This window comes from Misgurnus anguillicaudatus, chromosome 3 (assembly GCF_027580225.2).
Source record: "Misgurnus anguillicaudatus chromosome 3, ASM2758022v2, whole genome shotgun sequence".
In the NCBI taxonomy this organism is placed as follows: Eukaryota; Metazoa; Chordata; class Actinopteri; order Cypriniformes; family Cobitidae; genus Misgurnus; species Misgurnus anguillicaudatus.
Genome location: NC_073339.2, coordinates 22,301,113 through 22,325,109, shown reverse-complemented (window position 1 = coordinate 22,325,109; position 23,997 = coordinate 22,301,113). Strand labels below are relative to the sequence as shown.

General features: G+C 37.1%; 2 protein-coding genes across 17 annotated transcripts in view; both read left to right on the top strand.

Moving 5' to 3' along the window:
- Positions 1–4,200: 4,200 nt before the first annotated feature.
- On the top strand, positions 4,201–15,435 carry usp38 (ubiquitin specific peptidase 38). Of its 3 annotated transcripts, none has more exons than XM_055205157.2 (11): positions 4,201–4,359; positions 4,964–5,700; positions 6,104–6,239; positions 6,555–6,684; positions 6,844–6,945; positions 9,262–9,420; positions 9,525–9,718; positions 9,894–9,987; positions 13,218–13,324; positions 13,474–14,695; positions 14,963–15,435. In XM_055205157.2, the coding sequence occupies exons 2-11, from the start codon at positions 5,019–5,021 to the stop codon at positions 15,116–15,118; spliced, it is 2,982 nt and encodes a 993-aa protein (XP_055061132.1). In that variant the 5' UTR covers positions 4,201–4,359; positions 4,964–5,018; the 3' UTR covers positions 15,119–15,435. The 3 variants fall into 3 exon arrangements, with proteins under 3 accessions (XP_055061132.1, XP_055061129.1, XP_055061130.1); XM_055205154.2 differs by having other exon boundaries at positions 14,957–15,435; XM_055205155.2 differs by having other exon boundaries at positions 4,202–4,359; positions 5,002–5,700; positions 14,957–15,435.
- A 3,859-nt stretch (positions 15,436–19,294) lies between these two features.
- gab1 (GRB2-associated binding protein 1) overlaps positions 19,295–23,997 on the top strand; it is a 112,228-nt gene continuing 107,525 nt past the window's right edge. The window contains exons 1-3 of one of the 14 annotated variants that reach the window (XM_055205144.2): positions 19,295–19,337; positions 20,009–20,099; positions 20,181–20,300. In XM_055205144.2, coding sequence (XP_055061119.1) covers positions 20,229–20,300 — 72 coding nt within the window. In that variant the 5' untranslated portion in view covers positions 19,295–19,337; positions 20,009–20,099; positions 20,181–20,228. Of the gene's footprint in view, positions 19,338–19,470; positions 20,100–20,180; positions 20,301–23,997 lie in introns of those variants that run through there. The other 13 variants (XR_012367719.1, XR_012367721.1, XR_012367720.1 and 10 more) reach the window with 13 other exon arrangements.

Sequence of the window (23,997 nt, the reverse complement as noted above, 5' to 3'; positions counted from 1 at the left end):
TTGCTACATGCCCGGGTCACTCTCCCACTCCTTTCTGTAACTTTTGATATACTTTCGCACTTCGACATCTTGATTTCCCGCTGAGACTGAGAACGCAGGCTCATTGAGGCTGTTTACACTTGGCATTAACATGTGTTTTCGTCGATCGGATCACAAGTGGACGACGTTAATGCCAGGTGTAAACGGTGTTCAAAACGTTTTGAGCTCGTCCACTTTCGACCACTTTCAACCACATCCAGAGGTGGTCGAAACCACTTTCGATCGGATCGCTTTGGAGCTGCGGAACGCACATGTGGTTGAATGCGTTCGAACAGCCACACGCGACCGCATTCTCTCCGCCCATTTATCTAATCTGAGGTATTAAACACAAGTTTCACGTCTTTTTTGACTTCTGGCGTGAACATTCGGTGAACAGCGCTATTTTTAGCCTTTCATTGATAAAACTAAGCGGCTGATCTCCGTAGTTTCGTTTTGAAAGCGGGTGAAAGTTGCGCGATCCTATTTCATCAATTGCGGTGAAAATTCAAAGAAAGCTCTTACATACTCATGTACAAAACATTGTGCAGTATGTTTACTTGCTAAACAAGCAGTGGACACTGACATTATATTAGATCGCGTCCATATAAACTCATAATTACTCCCGCTCGGGTTTGAATGACAGCAGAGAGACTCGCCCACCGTCTCACAGACCACCCCCTCATAGTATTCAGCACAGAAGCGGTCGAAAGTGGACAAAAGAGACGGATTTAAATACCAGGTGTAAACGTAATGTGTCTCTCTCGTCCACTTGTGATCCGATCGACGAAAACACATGTCAATGCCAAGTGCAAACAGCCTCAATGTTGACGTGCGTCAAGCCGTCAACACAAAAGGCTTGTTCAACTCCATGCGGTGCTGCAAGAACCGACAGTTGGATGACGTCAAAGTACCGCGAGAACGATTCGAGAAATCATGCAAAGTGTAATTTCGTCTCGCTCTCGCGGCGCTTTGACGTCATCACCTCACGGTTCTAGTGGCGCCGCTTGATGTGTAACAAGCCATGGAGTGGGCGTGTGTTTATTAATGTCACGGTAGAATACATGCACACTTGATTTTTTTGTTGTGTTAAATAATTAGACTATAAAATTCACTTTAGGAAGACAATACACAAGGCAAATGTGATTTTTAAATAAAATTTTATTAAAATCCCATTCAACATTAATGGTGATCTGAGGGGGCGGGCAAGTGCGGGTGCGGGGGCGACGCCCCCCCACGCCCCCTCGTGGCGCCGGCCCTGCACATTACCTTAAGTAAAGTAATACTCTAAGATTAGATCATACTCACATATAATTGTCAGAAGACTTCTCAGTGGTTGATTATCTGAACTAAGTTCACGAAAGCAGACGACTTCTTGTCTTTTATTAAATTTATTCATACAATTTAGTTGTTTACGATTACAGGTTTTGCCGAATTGAAAAGAAAAGAAATAAAAATACCAAATTAGATAAAAGGTAATAAAACAAAAATACAGGGTCTAAATAACACCAAGTGTAGAGCACACAATATTTCAGGCTGTCAGACAACGGAGATGCTGGCTGCGGTGTCCAGATCTGAATAAGTTCTGCAGCAGCATCAATTTATAGGGAAGGTCTCAAGGCCAAATTCCAGGAATCATATTCAAGGCCTCATGATCCTTAAGTCTACTGGGAAATTCCCCTATCATCTTATACGATAAAGTCTCTTTGTTGAGCTCCTCTGCGCTCTCCTATTTTACATAATTCATTAATGATGCTAAAAGGCGCAGTGGCGATGTACTGCGATGTTTTTTTCAGACAGACCGGCCCATGAGACACCTAATTCGCAGCCCATTGGTTCTTTTTTTTATTTGACATGTGGCTAGCCCAATCACATCTTAAAAAACTTTTCGGTTTTTTTTATGTTGCATGCAGCGTCGGTGTGCGTCTGTCAAAATAAGAGACGAGGGAGAAGCGAGTGGACCTCGGTAAGCAGAACTGCTTTTAAAACGTTAGATATCCCTTTGATAAAAGTCATTCAACAACACAAGTGATAAACCAATGACTGTTTGCAAAATGAAAGTGATAACACTGCAATAAAATACAGTGCGGGCAGAATTTTTAGGTTGGTACGTCAAACTTTTGTTCACAGTCTTTATCAAACTTTTACTAATTCCAAACCAAATTCATTTTAATTACCATTAATTTTGTAAATAAGCATTCATTAGTAATATATTACTGTTAATGATGGCTGGAGAAAAAAACACCTTATATTCAGGTGTACAGAATTATTAGGCACATTTTCTTTAACATGTAAAATGAACCAAGACACACTCTGGAAAATTCATTATTTAATGTCCATAGGAAAGGCGCCATGCTATAAAAATTGCAAAATTGAGTTGTCACCATTAGACAAGAAATCCTGATTGGGTCAGCAAGGTCACAAAAATATGATGAAAGGAAAAAAGATATATAAAAAATGAATGCTAGTTATTAAAATTGCTGTGGTTTTGGAATTTGTAAAAGGTGTTTAGAAAAGAACTGATCAAAATATTCTGCACACACTGTAATAATACGAATTGTAACATTTATCAGGTCTCAGTGTTATCATAAGGTGGTCAGAATGGTTAGTTTACACATTGTGGACACTGGCTAAGATAATTAGCAGATTTTTAAAACCTGCTAAAAGTGCTTGCATTTATTGTAATGTCACGTGTCACCTCTTATACTTTTCTATGTAATGATTATGGAGTTGGTAGTCAAGATTGCACAAAGATGGGTGGTATTTAAGATCCTATGTAGTGGGCCGGTCTGGGCCAAAATGCCAGGGCCGATATTTCGTCCAAGTGCAGCCCTGTATAGAGTATAAAATAACAAACCACAGGTTTGTATTGCTCCAAAGGATTACATATAAAATTAGGTGTACTTTTTGGCTTATAAAGGTTGGACAATTTGTATTTTACACAACAATAGGCTATCTAACAAGCTTAGGAAAAACTCGGGAATTGCATCTGAAAATACTTCATAATATTTATGTTAGTAACTATACTTTATCAAAATGTATGGATATTGATGAAAAATTTTAATTTTGTTCAGATCAGCAAGATGACATCTTGACATCTTTTTTCTGTATGTTCCCATTCCAAAAATTCCAAAAAAGATCTATGTTTTCTTATATTTTGAATCAGAAAATTCATCTGTCAATTTTATGATGAATCTTATGATTTTTTTTTTTTTTGAAAATGTAATATTCATAAAAGTAAAAGAAATAATTATAAACCATGTTTGAAGGTTTTTGTGATTGATTTTCATTTATATATTGAGTCTCTCCAATGTAGCCTTTAGAGATAAATTTTTATACGCCAAATACTTGAAGTCAATTGAAAATTTAACTGGTATATGCTGTCTCTCCTTTTATTTATTAAAATTTTTATTTTTTTATTTTGTCTATTTTTTTTATTTTATTTTCATTTTTTGTGTAATGTAAATCCAATTTCTTATGTTATGTTAAATATCTAAAAAAAAAAAAAAAAAAAGGTTTACCAAAACTAAGTTACTGGGTTGATCTTTTTCACATTTTCTAGGTTGATAAAAGCACTGGGGATACAATTATAGCACTTAAACATGGAAAAAGTAAGGGCTCCTATTCCTAATGCGGGAATGTATTTTCCATTTCTCTTTGGCCCCATCTAGTGGTTAGGATAGGCGTTTACCTATTCATAGTGGGAGTATTTATGGTTCACTGTACATGATAAATAATATTTGTATTAGTCGTGTAATTAATTTTAATGTTACAGTTATATGAATAATACAAATGTTATTATTTATTACGCAGTCAACAATATACGTGTTGCGAATACAAATGATTAAAAACACCTTTAAACATTGCTGCTACGTATGTTTTTGTTCACAACCATTTTTATTGAGAAATGGATTTCGTTATATTTACTTTCTTCATTCACATATGTTCGAAATGCTAGGTACTTATATATTTGAGCTGAGTTGCTTAAAAATATTTTGCCTGTGAGAAATGATTATTAGAAATCTTAAAACATTTAATTCTAATAACTAAAACTATAGTGTGGACAATACATTCGATTTTTACTGGAGCAGGTAAAACAATTTAATAGTCTATATTTTAACAACTAATGTTTTAAAAAAAAAATCCGTTGGCTGCTCCGTTTATGTTTATCGCGTGATGGGTCCTGACAGAAACAGCGCGCGTTAAGATGACGTATGTGTTTTAACAGCTGATTGAAAGAGGTCGCAGTTTACCAAACAGATCACAACACAAACCTGCTAAAATCAAACTTTAGTGTTTGTTGCGACTTCTACGCTGGAACATTTTCGCAATGACTTAAGTGTGGTGAGTGTCGGTGATTGGTGTGATCTTTACGTAAGGTCGGGAAATATAGAGAATTGTTTTTTGCTAAGTCAGTGCTGTGGCATCTCTGTAATTGCTTTGTTTAATTTCCCGCGTCAGACAGTTATTTAATGATAGTGTCTTACTAAATATTGATTAAACAAGATATTTGACATATTAACATGATCTTTATTTATTTTTGATTTGTCGAGTTACTTTTTGTTTACTTAATGGCTGATCTTTCTATTAGCATAGGTAGCTAGCTAGCTAGCAGGGAAGTGAACGGATCAGCTGGATGTTACGATTGATATGGTTACATCTGTTTGACTATCTGTTATGACGTCACAGTTTTTTAAGTTAACGTTACTTCGTCTATGCGTTTAACAAATAAGTTACACATCTCTGTCAACTCATTCACTGTTTCCCATTGCTTACACTGTTTACGTAGATAAATAGAAACAAAAATAGATAATGGATGTTTTAAACAATTCGTTTTTACCAGAAGTGTAGATTTGTTGGTTCAACCAATAGACATCATTCCGCCCTTTAATTTGACAATTTATGTCACTGCTTTATGGTTGATGGAAAAAAAACATTTTCCCTATAGTTACAGCTTTCTCTTACCTCACACATCCTGTGGTGCAGTGCAGTAGAGTCCAGCGATGGATAAGATTTTGGAGGCACTGGTCAGCTCCTCCCACCCCGTGCCTGTCAAACGGGCTATTGTGAAAAAAGTAATAGAAGCTGCTGAAAAGGAGGTAACAGAGGAGCAGTGCCGGGCTTTGTACCATCTCACGACTCGTCTTATTCTTGTGGGTGAGGATGCTTTTCAGCGACAAGTTGGCCACCAAGTACAGGAGGCCTATGCACGCTACCACCGTGAGGAGTTTGCACGCTTCTTCAGTAAGGAGTATGTAATTGGACTCCTTCAGCAAGGTTACGGCTCTTTGGAGTGCAGAGACCCTGCCATCATGGACTATCTTCACAGCTCCCTGCGGTTGCTCATCAGCTGCCCAGCTGTATTAGAGTTGGCACCGCTGTTACAGACAGAGGTCTTGCGGATCATCTGTGAGCGGCCAGAGCCAGCAACCTGTGCCAAGCTTGCCATCATACTGACGGACTTCCCCCAGTGCATTCCACGAGAGAAGGCAGGAGTTCTCTTCTGTCAGCAGCTTGTGCGTGCCTTTGCGTATTTCCACTGTTCTGCCTCTGAAGAACGGGAGTTGCGGGAGTATGTGACCCAGGTGACCAGGGTGAGCACGCTGGTTCAGGGAATCTGGAAGGCAGAGCCAGCCACACTGCTGCCCTCACTTCAGGAGGTGTTTGCAGTCATCTCCTCAACAGGTCAGCAAGCCCTGCCTCTTTTAATGGTGAAATTTTCACGATAATGATGATTGTGTGGATTTATGATACTAAGTTTAAAGATTTGTGACTTAGTAGTTTTCACATTGTTAGGTTAAAGTCAAATAAAAGAGTATAGAAAAAGTAATTTGAGCAGATCATTATTTTAATCAGAAAATGTTTATAAAATATTTATCCCATCAAACTGTTAACTAAACCACAGTTAGGATTTTGAGTATAAGCAAGACTATGCAAGTTTATTTATATAGTACATTTCATACACAAAGGTAATTCAAAGTTAAAAAAATATAATAACAAAAGTATCATGTTCTCTTTAAGAAATTCCTCATATGGCACCACCAAGTAACTTACAAAAAGGATGACTTGACCATGTTTATAATTGCAGACCCCTCATTTGAACCTTCCATTGCTCTGGCCAGCCTGGTCCAGCACATCCCTTTGCAAATGATTACAGTCCTCATCAAAAGCCTCACCACTGACCAGAATGTTAAAGATGCCAGTATGACCCAAGCACTTTGCAGGTCAGAAAGACTGTGTTTACATTGTTAAGAATGTGATTGGTGCTTTTACATCTAAACGCCATTATGTTGGTTTCCCTTTCTTTGTTTTAAGTATCTGGTAATTACATTTATGCAAGTCTTTAGGAAAGACTGCAGTGCTTATAATGACTTGATGTACCCTATTTTAAATGTAAGCGATTGTGTTTTTTTGTGGGTTGTGAGCATTGAGGTCAAAATGTTGGCAATTTTGCGTGGTGCTGTTTCTGTTATGTAAGGCTTTTGTTTTACATGTAACCTACCCTGACCCTGTTGTCTCTCACTGTGTTTCTCTTTTAGGATGATTGATTGGTTGTCCTGGCCTCTGGCCAATCATGTGGACACCTGGGTCATTGCTTTATTAAAGGGACTTGCTGCTGTTCAAAAGTTCACAATTCTCATAGATGTCACCCTTCTCAAAATTAAACAGGTTTGTCTGTATTTGCATATGTGGGAGGTTTCTTGGTCATATATTCAGGTAACCACCAGTGCAAATTAAGAATATGTATAAGAAAAGAGTATTAGAGATTCACATTTGTTCATGTGTGTTTCTTTATGAATGTGTATGTATGTGTTTGTTGGTTTGCAGGTCTTTAATCGTCTCTGGTATCCTATTGTCAGACAAGCAGCACTGGTGGTTCTTTCACACATGCTACTCAGTTTCCAGCACTCGCCTGAAGCCTTCCACTTAGTATGGACCACTGATTTAATGTTATCACCTCTGAACCCTCTAGATATAAAACTCCTTATGTATCAAAATGAGAGATTGTCTTATCGGTCTTTGTGTGATGCCATTTTGAAGGTATTGTTACTGACAGTGCGAACCAAGAAGAGATTAAAAGAGATGTCATTACAGGTAAACAGTATACGTAAAAAAGGAGAAGCACAAGAAAATTAATCCGAGAATCCCATACCGTGATAAATTAAACAAAGATACCTGGGACCTTTATATGGATAAGCTGGGTTCTGTTCAGAACATTCAGGACTCGCAACCTGCGTTTAGAACAGCCGAAGGAATGTTTACATATTAGGCTTCACAGAGAATAAGCGAAGGACGTGGGCAATTTTCGCAAATAGATTGTAAGCTGTTTCAACTTTGATGAAGAAATGTCACTGTTAACTTTAGGTGTACTCAACATTAAGCAGCATGTGTGTGGTGGGAAATGTCTATAAAAAATGTCATCTCTATCATAGCGTAATGATTGGCCCGTAGCTGTCAGCACATTCTGAAGTTGTCCGTTCTAATGCCAGTAATCCTTATTCTCCGTTCACACATAACACTTACCAGTAAGTTACTTGTAATCTTTCAACCTCTCTTACTGGTTAACTGGCAGCACTGATTTACCAGAAATTTCTCTTCACACTGTTAACTGTTCAAGATCTGTTAAAGATGCAATTTGTAAAATCTGCGCCGCTAGAGGGCGCACAATCAAAACAATAACAATGATGTAGATTAATGACGCTCTGAAGCAGCGTAGAATGGTGGGATTTGTTGTCTTTAACTCAATCACTGATGGTCATCAATCAGACGGGAATGAGAAATCATGTTAACACATGAGGTAAAGTAATCAAGTTTTATAAATGTTGCATTTGATCACATCGTTTTATTTCATTATGTAAGGTTTCATGTAATTTTCAAAACGCAATTGTTAATCATAGATGTTACAGTATTAGTCAAATAAGATGTGTTAACACAGCACAGAATGAAGTGTTCAGATTAACAAACCTACTATAAACAAGCGAGTGGCCCCACAGACACTTCCGCATTTGTCCACGACACTGTTGTCATGTGGTTTTTACATCAGTAAAGGCGGTAACAAAGGGTAACATGGATATTAACGTCATTGGCAGGCGACTGACCTGCCCCGTGTCTCTGTTTAAAAAGGCAATTTTCTCATGATTTACAAGTAGTTGAGATATTGTTACTAATCAGCTGGAAAAAATATATAACACTGGACTAGTGCTTTTTGGATATTTCACTGCAAATATCTTACAAATTGTACCTTTAACTGTATGTGTGAAAGGGACTAGCTGCCTCCAACCTCATACTTGGATATCGTCTTGTTTATGGTGTAAGTGCATATACCTGTGAACAATTTAAAAACTATAAATCTCTTGAAGCCCACGGACATTTCACCAGTATTTTATTTTTTATGAAGTTTATTTAACTAAGTTCGAGAGGAGCATGTAATTCATATAATCCAACCAATCAGCGTAAAGAGGTCTGTATATATAGCCTTCCCTCGCCCCCGTTCCGTGACAGTTTTTGCAGCATCCCTCCTCCACCCTATCGCCTCACGTTAAAGAGGGGGGAGTACTCTGGGTTCGGGCTAATATTCTGAGCTCGGAGCCCTCCCCTTGGGCGGCATGCCAAATATGCTTTATCTCATTACCTTATCCGTTACATCTTAATGCGAACTTGTGAATTTACATTTCGGCCAAAGGACTACAACAACGCAGTAGTAACATAAAAGGCAAAGTGGTGTAGGGATGATAATACCATATGATATACAGATATCATCTGTTCCTAGTTATGGATTGTTTTGTTAATTCGAACACATTAAAACAAGAGTAGGGAATTTCTGTTGCCTCTTTGTTATTTTCATTTTATCTTGGAAATGCAGCAAATGAAAAAGACAATTCTCCAACTACATAATACCCCAACTCTGATACCTTACAAATGGCGGCTGCACTCATAATGCACTTCGGTTCTTGCGAGTGTGACATCAAGATCGATAACACAATCACAAAGCTAAAGAACATAGTCATCAAAATTCAGATTTGCTTTAAGCATAATTATTTCACACACTAAGTAAATATTTTTAAAAAGTCTTCATAAAATAGATGTTGATATATGTTTTTTTTATACAATGAGATTAGGTAACAGTGGTAATTATAAAAGTGGGGTTACATTTTTTTTATATACCTTTCTTTTAAAATAATCCAAAACAAATTTTGAGAAAATGATCTCTAATGTAAAATATTTTACCCCTTTTCTTTATACCAGGTAGTCCCCCTTATAGTCCCATTGGTGCAGTCTTTGAATACTGATGGCCTTCCCAACAGCAAAACCTTCCTGCTGCAGTTGGCAGAACTTGTTCACTGCATGATGTACCAGTATTCTGGCTTCCCAGACCTCTATGACAGCATTCTTGAATCCATTACAGTAAGAAAGTCACAGCAGAACCATTATGAGTTTGACTCACATTATTACACTGACTTTTTTTTAAAGTAATCAAGATGCATTATCTATTTGTGATTCCGTTTTAGGGCCTACCTAAACCTAGTGAGGAGAAGATCAAGTTTGTTTTGAACCAAAGCGCCTGGACCTCTCAGTCCAACTCCTTTGCATCAGGCTTGCTCAAGCTAACAGGAAAATCGGAAACAGGAAAGACAGGACTTGTGAATCTGGGAAACACATGCTTCATGAACAGCATCATCCAGATTTTATTCATGGCTACAGAGTAAGTCTGAGATCTGTTTTCATGCATTAGATTTTTGTCTTAACTTAAACTAATCTAGCTGTTTTTTAAAGTTTTTCATATACAGTGTAATAAATTATCCTCAGACATTTAAATATGTTCCAATACCTCTTCAAACTAAAGATATTTCTCTGCTCTAACAGTCTTTCCTTAAAAGTTTCAGACGACATGTTATGTCACTGCATCTGAATGGCAGCAACACCCTTATGAAGAAGCTCCAGCTTCTTTTTGCCTTCTTAGCCCATACACAGGTTTGTTTATCTCCTGTGCAGTTTTCTGTCTGTGTTTTAAAATGTTGCATGCTTTTAGTTTCCTAATACACCCCCCCAAAGTTCTGCCATTTTTAAATGCCTTCATTTTATATAAAGGCCTTATCACTTTTTTGCTTTGTAGAACACAAATGGCATTTAGAATAAATTGCAAGCATTTAGAATAAATTGGGACTGAGGCTTTTAGGGTTAGTTCACAAATAATAAAATGTAGTATTTATTTACTCACACTCATGTTATTTATACCTTTTATGGTTTTCTTTAGTATTCAGGACCAAAACGGCTGTTTGGTTTTAGCAGTTGGGTTGTGACCACCTCTTTTCAAACTTCAAAAGCTCTGTGCCTGCATTGACAGTTTTAGGAAGTTTACTTATAAACAATGTGTAACAACCAGAACATATCAGCCATATCCAGTTAGTGTTGTCCTAACAGTAAATTCCATGTTGTAGATATTACTGATATGTTCTGATTGTTGTACATTGTTTATAAGTAAACTGTAGTGGATAGTTTTAGGCTCCGATGTCACGCCCACAGACTGTTGGCTTAATGTCGGATGCATATGGCACAGTAACTAAAAACACTTGAGCTGATCAAAGTCTTTCCCTGATTTCTTCAATTGTGTGTCACGTTTTAGTGGTCCACCTGGAAACACAATGGCAAACACTTAAATATTAAGTGATTGGGTGCTTTACGTGTCAGTCAGGGCCTGAAGTTACCTTTTTTGACCACCAGCCACTGTGGCAGGTGGATTTAGAAATCCACCTGCCACAGTGACTTTTTACCAGCCAGTTTTTTTTTTGCCTGAATAGTGAATGAGAATGCTGTTTTTTATTGTATGAATTAAATATAATTATTTTTTTAGAGCTACAAAAGTGATTTTCTTTTTGTCTTAGGTTGTTTGATTAACATAAATGACACAGACTTAAGTAGGTTAATTGAGGTTACTGTCTCTTTAAGACCAGCACAGACTGGTTTTTGACTCTCTATACATACACTTAAGACATAAAGAAATGTTTTATTAGAAAAAGAAAACTGTTGAAATAATTTTGTTTATATGTGCCCTGTCAAGAGCAGAAAGATTTTATGTACGGTTGCGTTTAGGAACGCGTCTCTCCGATGTGCCCTATTGAGTGCCCTTAAACCAGCGTGCGCACACAGAGACACGGGGCACAAACTGCGCACATAAATGCCCCTCGTTCATTGTTTTTCATTACTCTATTCGCAAAATGTATGTTAATGTACTACAGTATAAGACACAGTAGCGCAACTCTCTCTAAAATTTACACATCAAGAGTTCTGATCTGTCACAGCAGCACTACACATCTGTGCAACTGTGATTGTACTGTAGCCTATGTCAGCATTCTCATCCCATCTCACAAACAGTTTAATACTTACTCGCATATCCAAACGTAGTCAGAGAAGTGCCTCATCTTCTTTCCAATCGCATGAACTTTGCGAAACAGCAGTAGTATCCTCTCAATGAATCACTCAATTTGCATCAGTGATATGCGCGGGTTGATAAGAAATGAGCAGGTGCCGGTTACCCAAAAATATTTTAATGATATTCGGGCCACTGTCGGTCGGGTTTAAAAACTATTTTAAGCAATTGCGGGCGGGTTAATTGAAAACGTTGGTCGGGGGGGTTGTTTATACATTGACCCACGCATCACTGATTTGCATTGGCTACCCGCCAATGTGGCTGGTAGATTGACAGTGTTACCCGCCAATCGCAAAATGCACCCGCATTTGGCGCGTGGTCGGGTGTTAATTTCAGGCCCTGGTGTCAGTCATATAGCCTCTTTGCCGGTTCTTGGTCATTCAAAGGGCCATGGTTCCCTGACCTTCAGGACTAAGTAGTGGACTGCTTTGTATATTTAACATATGTACAAAGAGAAAAGTATCAGGCAAATACTTATATATTTCAGTTTGTTTTTCATTAAAGCACCTGTTTTGATGTAATCTGACCCTTGTCTTTAAACAAACATATTTGCCTTTCAGTTTATTCTTAACACAAAGGTATTAAAATTACTACTTTAGTTGTGCTTTTCCCCATTCATTGTACTTGCACAGAAATAAAGACATCTAAAAAAAATTCAAAGATTGTGTCACGCAAAAGACAGTCATAGTGGTTTAAAAAAAAAACGTTGTTATATCCAAATTATGTAAGGCTGTGGACAAGTTGCCATTGGGTCGCCAGAACGTTCTGGAAAAATAGCACTTTGTTATTTCTTGATGTGCCTGCCCAGACCAGCGGACAACTTGCCTATGCTGTGTAGCTCTATTGTCTGGAAATTGGGGACAAAATATCAATACTGATTGTCTTATACTAGTGTCATCAAAATTGTGACTTGGGTAGTCATGACCTAAATAATTGTAAATGAAACAGTTTATTCACATTGTTTTAATATTCAAATCTTAAATTTACTATTCATTTATACATACAGGTATTAAATAAATTAGTAATAGTATTAAATTATCTCTTCCCTAAACAAACTAATTTCTGCTGGCCTGGCCTGTAGCACCGATTTCCAGGGAACACAAATATTCATATTTTTCTATTCTGTTTTTATGGTTGGTGTTTGTTTATCTTTGCACATAAAGATGCCTACAAAAAATATATATTAAAAAAGCAACATGGCGAATTTTTGGGTGATTTTTCCTTTAACTCTTTCACCGCCAGCGTTTTTTTTTTAAAGTTGCCAGCCAGCGCCAGCGTTTTTCATGATTTTCACCAAAGTTTAATGCCTTCCAGAAAATGTTCTTTAAATATATAAACATACAATATACCAAATGAAAGAACAGACCCTCTGCTTTCAAACAAAAAACCCTGTTTCATCCTACCCTCAGTGGTTCCTTTGTAATCAGCTTTTGAATATGGGTAGGTTTCTGCAAAAACACCACATTTTGAGCAAAAAGCAGAGATAATTCCATTTTTGTGATGGACTTTTCATAGAGATCCCATTCAGAGCGATCTTTAAAACAGACACGGACATGCAGCTGCTTGCCATAGGGCAATACTTCCGGGTTTAAAAAGTTGCGGAAGGGTGGATAAAGCCACCTGGTGGATAATAGCGGTATTGCGGAAAGACGGAAAATCTCGTCATTGGCGGGAAAGCGTTTTCTCTTAATTGACGAGATATCTCGTCAATGGCGGTGAAAGAGTTAAGAAGGTTTGTTGATAACTGTTTGTTAACTTTTTGTTTATCCACCAGAGAGCAGCATATTCACCAAGAAGTTTCTTAGAGGTGTCTCGACCGCCCTGGTTTACAGCTGGATCCCAGCAAGACTGCTCAGAATATTTACGTTTTCTGTTGGACAGGTAATCTCGAAAAGAGCTATGACATTCTTTCTTTCACTGTCTTTCACTATGGTTGCATAAAGACATATCTGCATTTTAATGTTATAGAACATGCATAGAAGTTGTCTTTATTGCACTAGACATACACTTGTACTATGTGTTATGTTAAGGTTGCATGAGGAAGAGAAGACCCTCTTGGCCCCTAAGGTGGCCTGCCCAAAACCTGAACCTGCTTCTCTATCTGCTGAAGCCATTCACAGTGCTGCAGGTCAGCCAGTTGCTGATGTGCCGTCACACTCTGATCCCGTGGTTGATGGGGGGGATGGTCGCACTCTTGTGGAGCACATGTTCGGTGGAAGACTCTCTACAGCCATCCGCTGCTTTAAGTGCCACAGACTGTCAGAAAAAGAGGAGCCATTTACAGATCTCTCCCTTGCCTTCTGCCCCTCTATGTCACAGCCTTGCCAAGGGGCAGTAAACGGGGGCAGTGAAAGCTCAGAGACTTATGTAAAAGAAGCAGGAACCAGGACAGAGCGGACTGTAGGGGAGCCTGCTTTGTCTGTACCAGATTTAGTGGACTATTTTCTAGCCCCAGAAATCCTGGAAAATGACAACTGCTACTTCTGTGAACACTGCGGCTCGCTCCAGAGGGCTGAGAAAGTCATGCGGGTGGTGGAAGCACCCGAGTACCTCATTTTAACTCTGTTACGCTTTTCGTATGACGCCACGTGCCATGTCCGTCGCAAGATCCTGGACAATGTAGACATCCCACTGCGGATGAGCCTGCCTCTGAACCAATGCAACAGCTCTGCCTCATCGTTTTCCTCAACTGCAGTTCCATCTTCCTCGTCACCTGAAAGTGGTGAAAATTTAGCTAAGAAACTCAAGCCTTCTCAGAAAGAGGAGGGCATAAAAAAAAGGGAGAGCAATGACAGTGATTTGGAAGCAATGTCCATACCGTATGTTTTAAGTTCTGTTGTAATGCATTCTGGAATGTCTTCCGAGAGCGGTCACTACTACTCATATGGAAGGAATGTGAGTAGTACTGATGGGTATGTACCTCACCCATGTCCTAACAATCAGGGAAGTTCCAGCCTATCAAAGAGCTCAACAGCAACACAAGAAGAAATTGGGTGTATTGACCACAAGTCCACAGACTGGTTCTTGTTTAATGACAGCCGAGTGACTTTTACAAACTTTCAGTCATTGCAGAATGTCACAAGTCGCTTTCCTAAAGACACAGCCTATGTTCTGGTATATAGAAAACAAGAAGTTAGGGGACATCATAGTAATGCAGGGGCAGTAGTGAAAACTTCAAGACTGAGTGGAGAGCCACCCCTACAGAAAGAGCTGATGGATGCAATTACCAAAGACAACAAACTCTTCTTACAGGTGGGTATCTTTTACTTAATACATGCTGTTTGAAGAAAGTAATACTACAGTCAATCAAGTCATTGTCCCAAATAATGCAGATCAAAGTACTTCTTGTTGTGGCTCGCATAGGCGTTCAGCTAAAGTTTTGTTGACAAAATCAGAACTCATTTAATTTGTCCCATTTTTAAGTTATTTTTATATATATATATATATATATATATATATATATATAAAAAAGAGTTTGACATCAAAGTTTTAACATTTTTTTTTTCTGCCCAGGAGCAGGAGCTGAATGCCAGAGCACGGGCCCTCCAAGCAACTTCTGCTTCCTGTTCGTTTCGGCCCAATGGTTCTGATGACAATGAGCCCCCTGGTAGCTGTGGACCCTCGGGTGGGGGTGGAGGAGGGGGCTTCAATACCATCAGCAGACTCGTCTTCTAAGAAAGAGTTATGCCCCACAGATATGCCCTTTAGAACACTGGTCTCACTAAATGAAGACTCCATTTTGTTTCCCAGTTACCCATTATCTGAATAAGTGTGCCACTTTGGAAACAGACTTGTCTTTTTTGTGGTTTGCATGCATTTGTTTCATTTTCTGTAAAGTTAAATAAATAATTTTCCGTAGTACAGGTCAAAAATAGGCATGCAATAAATTTGTACAGAATACAGCAATTATTTTGGTCTCAACCTTAAATCTTAATTGTTCCATTTCTTAATGACAAGTCATTAGGAAGAGAATAATAAAAAATGAAACTGAATATTTTTGGACTATACTATAAAATGAACTGCTTGCATGACTACTTGGTTTGGTATTGAGCCCCTAAGGTGACATTGGAGTAAAAAAATCTAAAGTTTCATGTGCTCACGCGAAACCTTCATGTGCAGAATATTTTTTTAAAGTTTAGTTTTGCGTGCTCACGTGAAACTAAACTTTATTTAATTTTTGCTCTATGTCCCCTTAGGGGCTCCGTAGTTTGGGGATTACGATTATAGCTGTTTTTAGCAATTATATAATTACACTTATTTTATTAATTCAGGAAATATGTATTCGATTTAGCTTTTTAAAGTTTTTTAAAGTTAGTGATTTTATGTGCCTTTCCATACTTAAGGTTTCACAGAATTATTTGATTGAATAGAAATTAAACTTTCTCTTGCTGTACAGTGTTAATATGTAATGATTGTTTTTGCTCTCTAGTAAAGACTCCTTAATGAACAATGTCTAATTTTATCAACATTTGATTTACTGTCAGTTTTTATGTCATATAATGGTGTAAGATTCCTAACCTTTGGTGCTCATCAATGTGCCAAAACACTCAATATGTCCGGTTACAGCATAAGATTCAAACTGCATAATATTTAATTTTATGACAACTACACAAAAACATTTCATACCACCAATAGCTTACACTGATCACAAAAGCAGCATATGAAAAGTTAATAGCACAAAGTGTATTCTGAAACAATGTAATCAAGCTTAGGTCTGTTTTTACTATCAAACATTTGTCAGTCACCTTGTGGCCATCAAGCCATATATCCTCCAACCTTCCAGTGTCTTCAGTTTAAGCCACTGTGCCCCTGTCCTTGGGTGAACTCTGATACAGCGCTTCTGTTTCTTTACCACAAAGTACTGTGTAACTGGCCTAATGCATTAGCTTGTGACTTTCTGTGCACATAGACACTTGTATATTTTGTTCACGAAAGTGTTTGTTGCACTCTTTTTAGGACTAATATATGTAATGTGGCAAATCAGGCCTTGTGGTTTTCAGATGAGGGCACCTTCATCTTATCAGTCTCTTCCAGTGTCATTAGCTTTATAACATGTTGTGTTGCAGTGTTGGACCACTCACTGTCCCTAAGACCATTTGGTAAAATCAATGTCTTTCAATTATTCAACAACTGAGACCTACACATTTCTTTGCTACAGATTAGACCACTAATGTGAAAAGTGGAAACGGCACACGTTAGGTCTGCATTCATATCACTATAATTATTTAAGCCTTTACATTTTTCTATTTTTATTATCCGTTTGTGTAAAACACTTTAGTTTGTGCATAATGTCTTTTGTCATTGTGGGATATATGACACACAGATCGTGTACTTATTATAGATATAAAGCCTACATTGTCTGCATACGTTTTTGCAAACCATTGTCACCATTATCATTTTAAACTTTACACTCCATCCTTATTGCTTTATGTAAGTGTTATATAATTTGATTGCATTGATGTCATTTGTATTAAGATTATATTTATTTGTATAAAAATTTTGGCCAGGTAAAAATGAGGTGTAGGCTACATTTAATCCCACTATGTTTGTCCCTGCACTTTAACATGGTTTTAGGGAATTATCTCATAAATTTTAATATTTTTGTAAAACGTTTTTCTCCCCACACTTATCTCAGCTGTATTTCGTTAGTAGTTAAGATAGATTAAGTACAAGTTTAAAATGTTTAACTTAAAAAATCCCTATGCTTACTAGATATCTGATCATTACATTTTTTAAACTCTCTGATCACTGAGACAAAGCTCAAGAGATAACCGATACGCTTAGCATTACAATAACTTGCAAACGTGTTTTTATAAAACTATTTTTTTTTGCCGGATTTTGGTATATTTGTATTATATATCGCCAACTGTAAGACCTTAAACTATTTCTTTTCTCACACAATTGCTATAATTGCTATAATATATTGATATAATATGACCTTTAGAAATCATTTTCATTTCAAATACTTATATCACTGACAACAGTGGTCTGGCCAGGATATTGTCATTTAAAAAGTGGAGTTGCAGCCCTCAACTGATGTTTATGTTGTCATGTAGTGTATTGGCCACCAGTTGTGTGACTGCAGTACCAGTTTTCGCCACAAGTTTTGTGATTGCAGTACCAGTTTTGGCCACAATCCTACATACTGTTCCTTTAACTGCCAGCTCAACCAAACGGTTGAGCACATTTTGAGTCCCTATATTTTATTGAGAGGAGTACCTAACTTAACTCAAGCTGATTGAGCCATCTCTACTATTTGTTTAAGATATGTTTTGCCAAAAAATCTACTAGATATAAATGTGTCAATCAACAGCACTTGTCACAACACATCTTATTATGTGGATTTTAGAAAGAAAAAAATCACTTCTGTTATATGAACTGTTCTTGCTGAAATTTTGCAAGGAAACCATATTTTTTTGACATTTAACACTGTAAGAGCCCTAACTTTACAAAATGTTGTTACTATGAAAAAACTTTCGTATGTTTTGAATAATTTTTCAAAAATATGCTCAACCGAATGGTTGATTTGTCACTTTATGGTAAATGTAGAAAAGCTAAGGTATTTTTTTCAGATCATCCATTTCTGCAGTCAGAATGTACTATTTGCTATTAAATATACATTTCTGATCATTCACAGCTATGAATATGACACAGCTATTGTTATTTCTTATTGAATATATTGAGAGCATTTCTTAATTATGTATTTTTGCCACTTCTGGATATTTTTTAAATAACTAAAATGAACTCATATTATTAATGTATGGAAATCACAATTACTGATTAATTAATCAAAAATGACTTCTTAAATGATGTTTTAAATTGTTTGAAGGATTGTTTGTAACGTTGGCCTACTCTACACAGCATTGCTGGTTTACAAAGAAATGTTAAAGGGGCCATGTCACAAGACTTTTTTAAGATGTCAAATAAATCTTTGGTGTCCCCAGAGCACATATGTGATGTTTTAGCTCAAAATACCATATAATAACATGTTAAAATTGCCACTTTGTGGGTGTGAGCAAAAATGTGCCGTTTTGGGTGTGTCCTTTAAAATGCAAATGAGCGGATGAAGTGCAAAACACAATGATGGTGGTTTGTTGAAATTGAAACTTAATTGTGCTGTGAATTATTTTCTCTGTCTCTCCCTCTCTGGACTAAATGGCAGTGCTGTGGTTGGAAAGTGCGAATGAAGGGGCAGTATTGTTATAATAAGAGCTCCTTCTGACATCACAAGGGGAGCCAAATTTCAATTACCTATTTTTTCACATGCTTGTAGATAATGGTTTACCAAAACTAAGTTACTGGGTTGATCTTTCTCACATTTACTAGGTTGATAGAATCACTGGGGACCCAATCATAGCACTTAAACATGGAAAATCTCAGATTTTCATGCCATGACCCCTTTAATTTATCTAAAAAAAGACAAAAAAATGATTTGCACTACCAAACTTGACAGTGTGATTCTTAAATCATAAAAGACTAAAATGCCATTGTATCTTTGGCCTTCTTTTATTTTAGGTTTAAAATGCAGAAAGTCCTTATTTTTGTTACTTTTGGTTCTTTTTATTGCATAAAACATGAAAACATTTCATGAATTAATTTAATGTTATACTTCAATAAATAAATAAGATTTAATATACAAAAACATTTTATTTTGATTATGTTTGTAAAAAAATAGTATTATAGTTCATATTTTTTAATTTCCATAGTATGTGTTTGAATTCCTTTAAGTGACATATCAACCGATTGGTAGAGGCCGATTTTTAAAAAAAATTTCAAATGCCTTTTTCTTGGTGTGGCAGGTAAAGGGTTAAATGGCTATGAACTGTAAAAAAAATAACTATGGGGCTTTAATGTGTGGTCGGATAACCGCAGGGTAAACTGTGACAGCATTCTGGTAAGTGTAGTCTGCACATAATCATTAGCGTTCAAGACGTTGTTGCTTTCCACAAAGCGCTTTTTATTGTCTACACTAATCCAAACTCATGCGTTTCTGTGTGGACCATGTGTACGAGATTTGTTTACACCGATTCAGACCACTTAGCAATACTAGCCACGGTCCCCTTGTTTTCTTTCTGATGGGGCAAAACTCCAAGACTACATTTCCCATGATGTAATGCTCTTTATTCTCTGTCTTGTCCGACTTCTCCCTGCCTCCACAGGCCAGAGGAGGCTGAGTTTAGGGAAAGTATCGACGTTTATGCTTGTCAATCATCAAGGAGCCGTGGGGAGTGAAACTGGAGGGAAGAACGACGAACGAGGAGGATTTCTTGTTCAAAAAGCACCTCACGCTAATGCAACCATAATGTTTTGGAAAAATATGGGAAAACTGTATATATTTTTAAGAAAACTGTTTTGTTTTACTTTGAAAAGGTAATCAACCACGCGTTTCAATACGCCGAACTTGGCGAGTATAGCTCGCCGCTTCGTTGCTATTCCGCTCGGGAAAACGAAAACGGTGGATTACTTACGCCAACAAAGTGTGCGAACTAAGTTACAAGGAGGTGCAACTTCAGACGGATATTGTTGAGTTTAAATTCATTTTGTTTGATATATTCCTCCCGCCAGAGGAGAGGACTTAATCCCGAAGAATCGGAGCCGCGCCGCTTTTGGGAAGCTATTCCAGTGTGGAGGTGCAAGAAACCAAGCAACAGTGACGGTATTTTCATGTTGTTAAAATACATTTACTTCGGCGCAACTTACACCTCATGTTTAGGGACTTTTCTTTGATGTTTCGCAGGTTAAAACTCAAAACAAAGTGCGTCTTTTTCTTAAAGGCTATAAGAAAATGAGCGGAGGAGAAGTGGTGTGTTCGGGGTGGCTCAGAAAGTCTCCACCTGAAAAAAAGTTACGGCGTTATGTAAGTACAATTTTAATCTTATTCAAATTGCACAGCTACGGTTGAAATCGCAGAACTGTTGGGGCAAGATTCATGCAAATGTACAGTTTGCTTTCTAACAACCGCAGGTTAATCACTGTAGACGATCAGTCGCGTAAGCTTTTTGCGATTTCTTGATGAATTGCGGACAGTATTACAAGAATAACTTTTAAATCGGTTCCAGTTTCTTAAGATATCTCCGAGTGCGTGTGTGAACAGGGCGTTTTTGACCCGTCTGTGTGATCATAGCACTAAAATAGTTGTTTTGTGCAAAACCTTTTTTGTTTCGTCATGTGGGACACGCCTACCCCTGCTATGTGAGAACACTTTTGGTTTATATTTTTGTGTAAATAAATGTAAATCGAAATGATTAACTGTGACTTGACCTGCATACCATTTGTACAATTAAATCTAAACCTATGTTGTATTTCCTAATACAACGTATAAGTTAAATATTGTAAACAAAAGTTGTTAGCAACCTGCTTGACTACACGTTGAAAATGTAATCTGTTAGTAGGTCTATACAGGTTGTTTGCACAAGGTATGGATCTTTGAAAATGAAATGACAGCACTTGGATATTGTTCAAGTTAAAAGTGATTGTTTACATCCAGGCAGAGATTCAAATCAGGTTTTGTTAACAGGCTCTCTGGAGTTTCCAAACACTTATTAAAGGAATAGTTTATTGAAAAATGAAAATTATCCCATTATTAATTACTTACCTTAATGCCATTCCAGGTGTATATGACTTTAGCTGAACATAGCTGCATTTAAATAAAATAATATCCTGGCCCTTCTTAGCTTTGTAATGCCATCGAACTTTTGTCAACATTTTGAAGCTGCAAAAATCAAATACATCCATCATTAAAGTAATCCAAATGACTCCAGTGAGTTAATATGTCTTCTGTAGTGAAACAATTTCTTTGTGGAAGAAAATTGTTAATATTTTGAGCTGATATATCAATTTAGCAATTGATATGTCATGCACTTTTTTAAAAACATATAAATTAGACTTAAAGTACGGTGTAACGTCAAATCTCAATGGTTGACGCGTCTTGCTTGTATTGCGATAAAACGCATATGAAAGCTATCATGTATTATTAACCAGGATATTATTTAATATAACTTTGATTGTATTTAACTGAAAACTAAAGTCATATAACATGATGATAAGTAAAATTCCCTCATGGAAAAAACAGCATAGACCAGCATAATTCCCATGCTGGTTAAGCTGGTGGTTACAAGCATACCAGCACCAAAACACAACATATGGTCTTGCTGGTATGACCAGCATGGGATGCTGGTTCTGGTATGCTGATGACCATGCTGGTGGTCATCAGCATCCCATCACCAGCATCCCATGCTGGTTGTCACCAACAAACCAGCACCAAAAGACAAAATATGCTGGGCTTTTTTCATTTTTCAGTGATCTTTTCCTTATACCATACACACACATATATAAAATAATTTTAATAATTGAAATAAATAATTGAATTGAGTAGTTGAACGAGTGATAATTACAGTAATTATTTGCTTTGAGTCTTTTGGTGAAATGGTTTTTAAGAGAGAGTTAAGTAGTTAAAGAGACATGGCCACTTTCAAGAAGTTTGTTAGATTATTTGTTGTCATAAAATCGCATAAAATGCTTTTGCTTTACTTTAATACATCTTTAGTTACCAAGACAAGTGAATGCTAAGCTATCCATTCTGTACTCTGGATGAGTCAACACATTTAGTCAATCTCACATTGTATGTCTACCATGGGGTCTTCCTTTTCTCTTAGTGGTAATATACACTGAAAATCTGTAATGAAATCACTCACTTACAGCCCTGCCTGCTATCAAGCTATAACCAAACTGAAATCTCCTCTGGGCTCATGTGATGTTTTTTTTTATTGGATTCCTTTAATCTAGTGGAGCTCTGCTAGAGATGTTGCTATTAAATTTATGTTTTATCTCCCTCTCTTATCAGCAACACGTTTTAGAATGATAGAACCATATATATGGCAAAAGTGTAGTATTTATATTTTGACATAGTTTAACATACAAATATCAAGATTAATTTGACATGTTTGCATCTGGCCTTATAACTGATGAATGAAATTGCACATACTTCAGACATATAGTACGTTTATAAAAAAACATTTATTGGTTGGGATTTTGCACACATTGAATATAATGAGTTAAGGATAGTCTGTTGATGTTATCATGGCTCCATATTAGGGTTGCACGATAAATCACACGTGATTGTCACGCATATCTCGTCAGTAAAGCCGGTTCCTTGTTTAGTAAAAAATCGCCATCAGCTGATTTCAGATGGAGCGGCATTTACTACAATCGCGTGATTATGTATGCAATATTTACCCTCTTGTCAGTGAACTATGGCTCTGTGTAGTAAATGCCACTCCATCTAAACGCAGCTGATGGCGATTTATTACTAATCAAGGAACCGGCTTTACTGACGAGATGCGTGTGACAATCGCACTCCTACTCCAAATCGAATTAAAGTGATTACTCTGCTCATCTCCGCAATGTTATAATAACATTTTTAGCAACCAAGAATGTGGTGCCTTGTTGTACCACAGTGCATTTTCATTTATATATTTTCTTTTGCTTTATTTTGTTTATATATACACTGATGGTTGTAGACCTTTTTATTCCCAGAAATCAAATGTAAAAAGGAGTTTTTGGAAGTGTATACCCCTGCACTAGACTTTTTGTATAGGTGTGACAAGAAATAAGATATTAGCATTTTTTACTGTTGTTTTTCATAGTTACATTCTTTTTCTAGTGGTTGAGATCAGAATTTTCTTTGACCCAGGTTGAACAATTCAGAATAGTTTCTTTAATACAACTAGGTTGTCCAATACTAAAACATGAAATCATTTTGCTTCTGTCAACCTTGTAAATAGCTTGGTAGATTATGATGAGAACAATCTGGTTTTGTCATGTTGGTGATACACCCCTTCCTTTGATGTCCGAGCCATGTCTTTTGTTCTGTCCAATCTGTATGTTGATAATTTACATTTTTGAACAATAATTCGTTGTCTGGATCTAGGCCACAGTTTGTTAACTGGTAACCTCTGGTTAGTAATTGTGGAAAAGGGCATTTTGCACTAGTTTCTTTTACATCATAGTTGCTTATTGGGTCCTTAGAATAAGATGAGAAACTTCTCTCTATCTTCTCTTGTCTCAGTTGTCATCAGCCTGTGTTTACTGTTTAAGAGGATCCGTATAGGGTTTTAAAACTTCATGATTTTATTGTTTAAAATTGGTGGCCTTTTGAGTTTAAGTGTATTTTCACACCTCAGCCTTTTTTCAGAACCTGGTGCATTTGCTCCCTTGGTTTTGTTCATTTAGCCATATGTGAACACGGCAATCGGAATCGCATCAAAATAACCGCTCCAAGACAGCCTGAATGAGGTAGTCGCTACCCGATTGCTAGCAACCTCTGGAATGTTCGCTATAAGTGTGAAAGCAATCAGACCCAATGGAACAACAAACAGGCTTTCTTATTGCTTTTATTGTCCATGAACCTACCAGATAGCTCTTTGGTGACGAAATCTGTTGAGGATGTCAATGCCATTCAAAGCCACTTTTGGACATTAACTTTTTGTACTTGTCCTACAAAAAATCCACTTGTCCCGGACAAGCCTTAATGTCGAGCCCTGCAAGGCACACCT

What these genes read in the sequence shown, in the direction of transcription:
- usp38 (XM_055205154.2), top strand. Translation starts at nt 5,019, where the DNA reads ATGGATAAGATTTTGGAGGCACTGGTCAGCTCCTCCCACCCCGTGCCT. An exon ending in GCATTCTTGAATCCATTACA is followed by an intron (nt 9,421 to 9,524) that starts GTAAGAAAGTCA and finishes ATTCCGTTTTAG; the next exon opens with GGCCTACCTAAACCTAGTGA. An exon ending in ATTTTATTCATGGCTACAGA is followed by an intron (nt 9,719 to 9,893) that starts GTAAGTCTGAGA and finishes TTTCCTTAAAAG; the next exon opens with TTTCAGACGACATGTTATGT.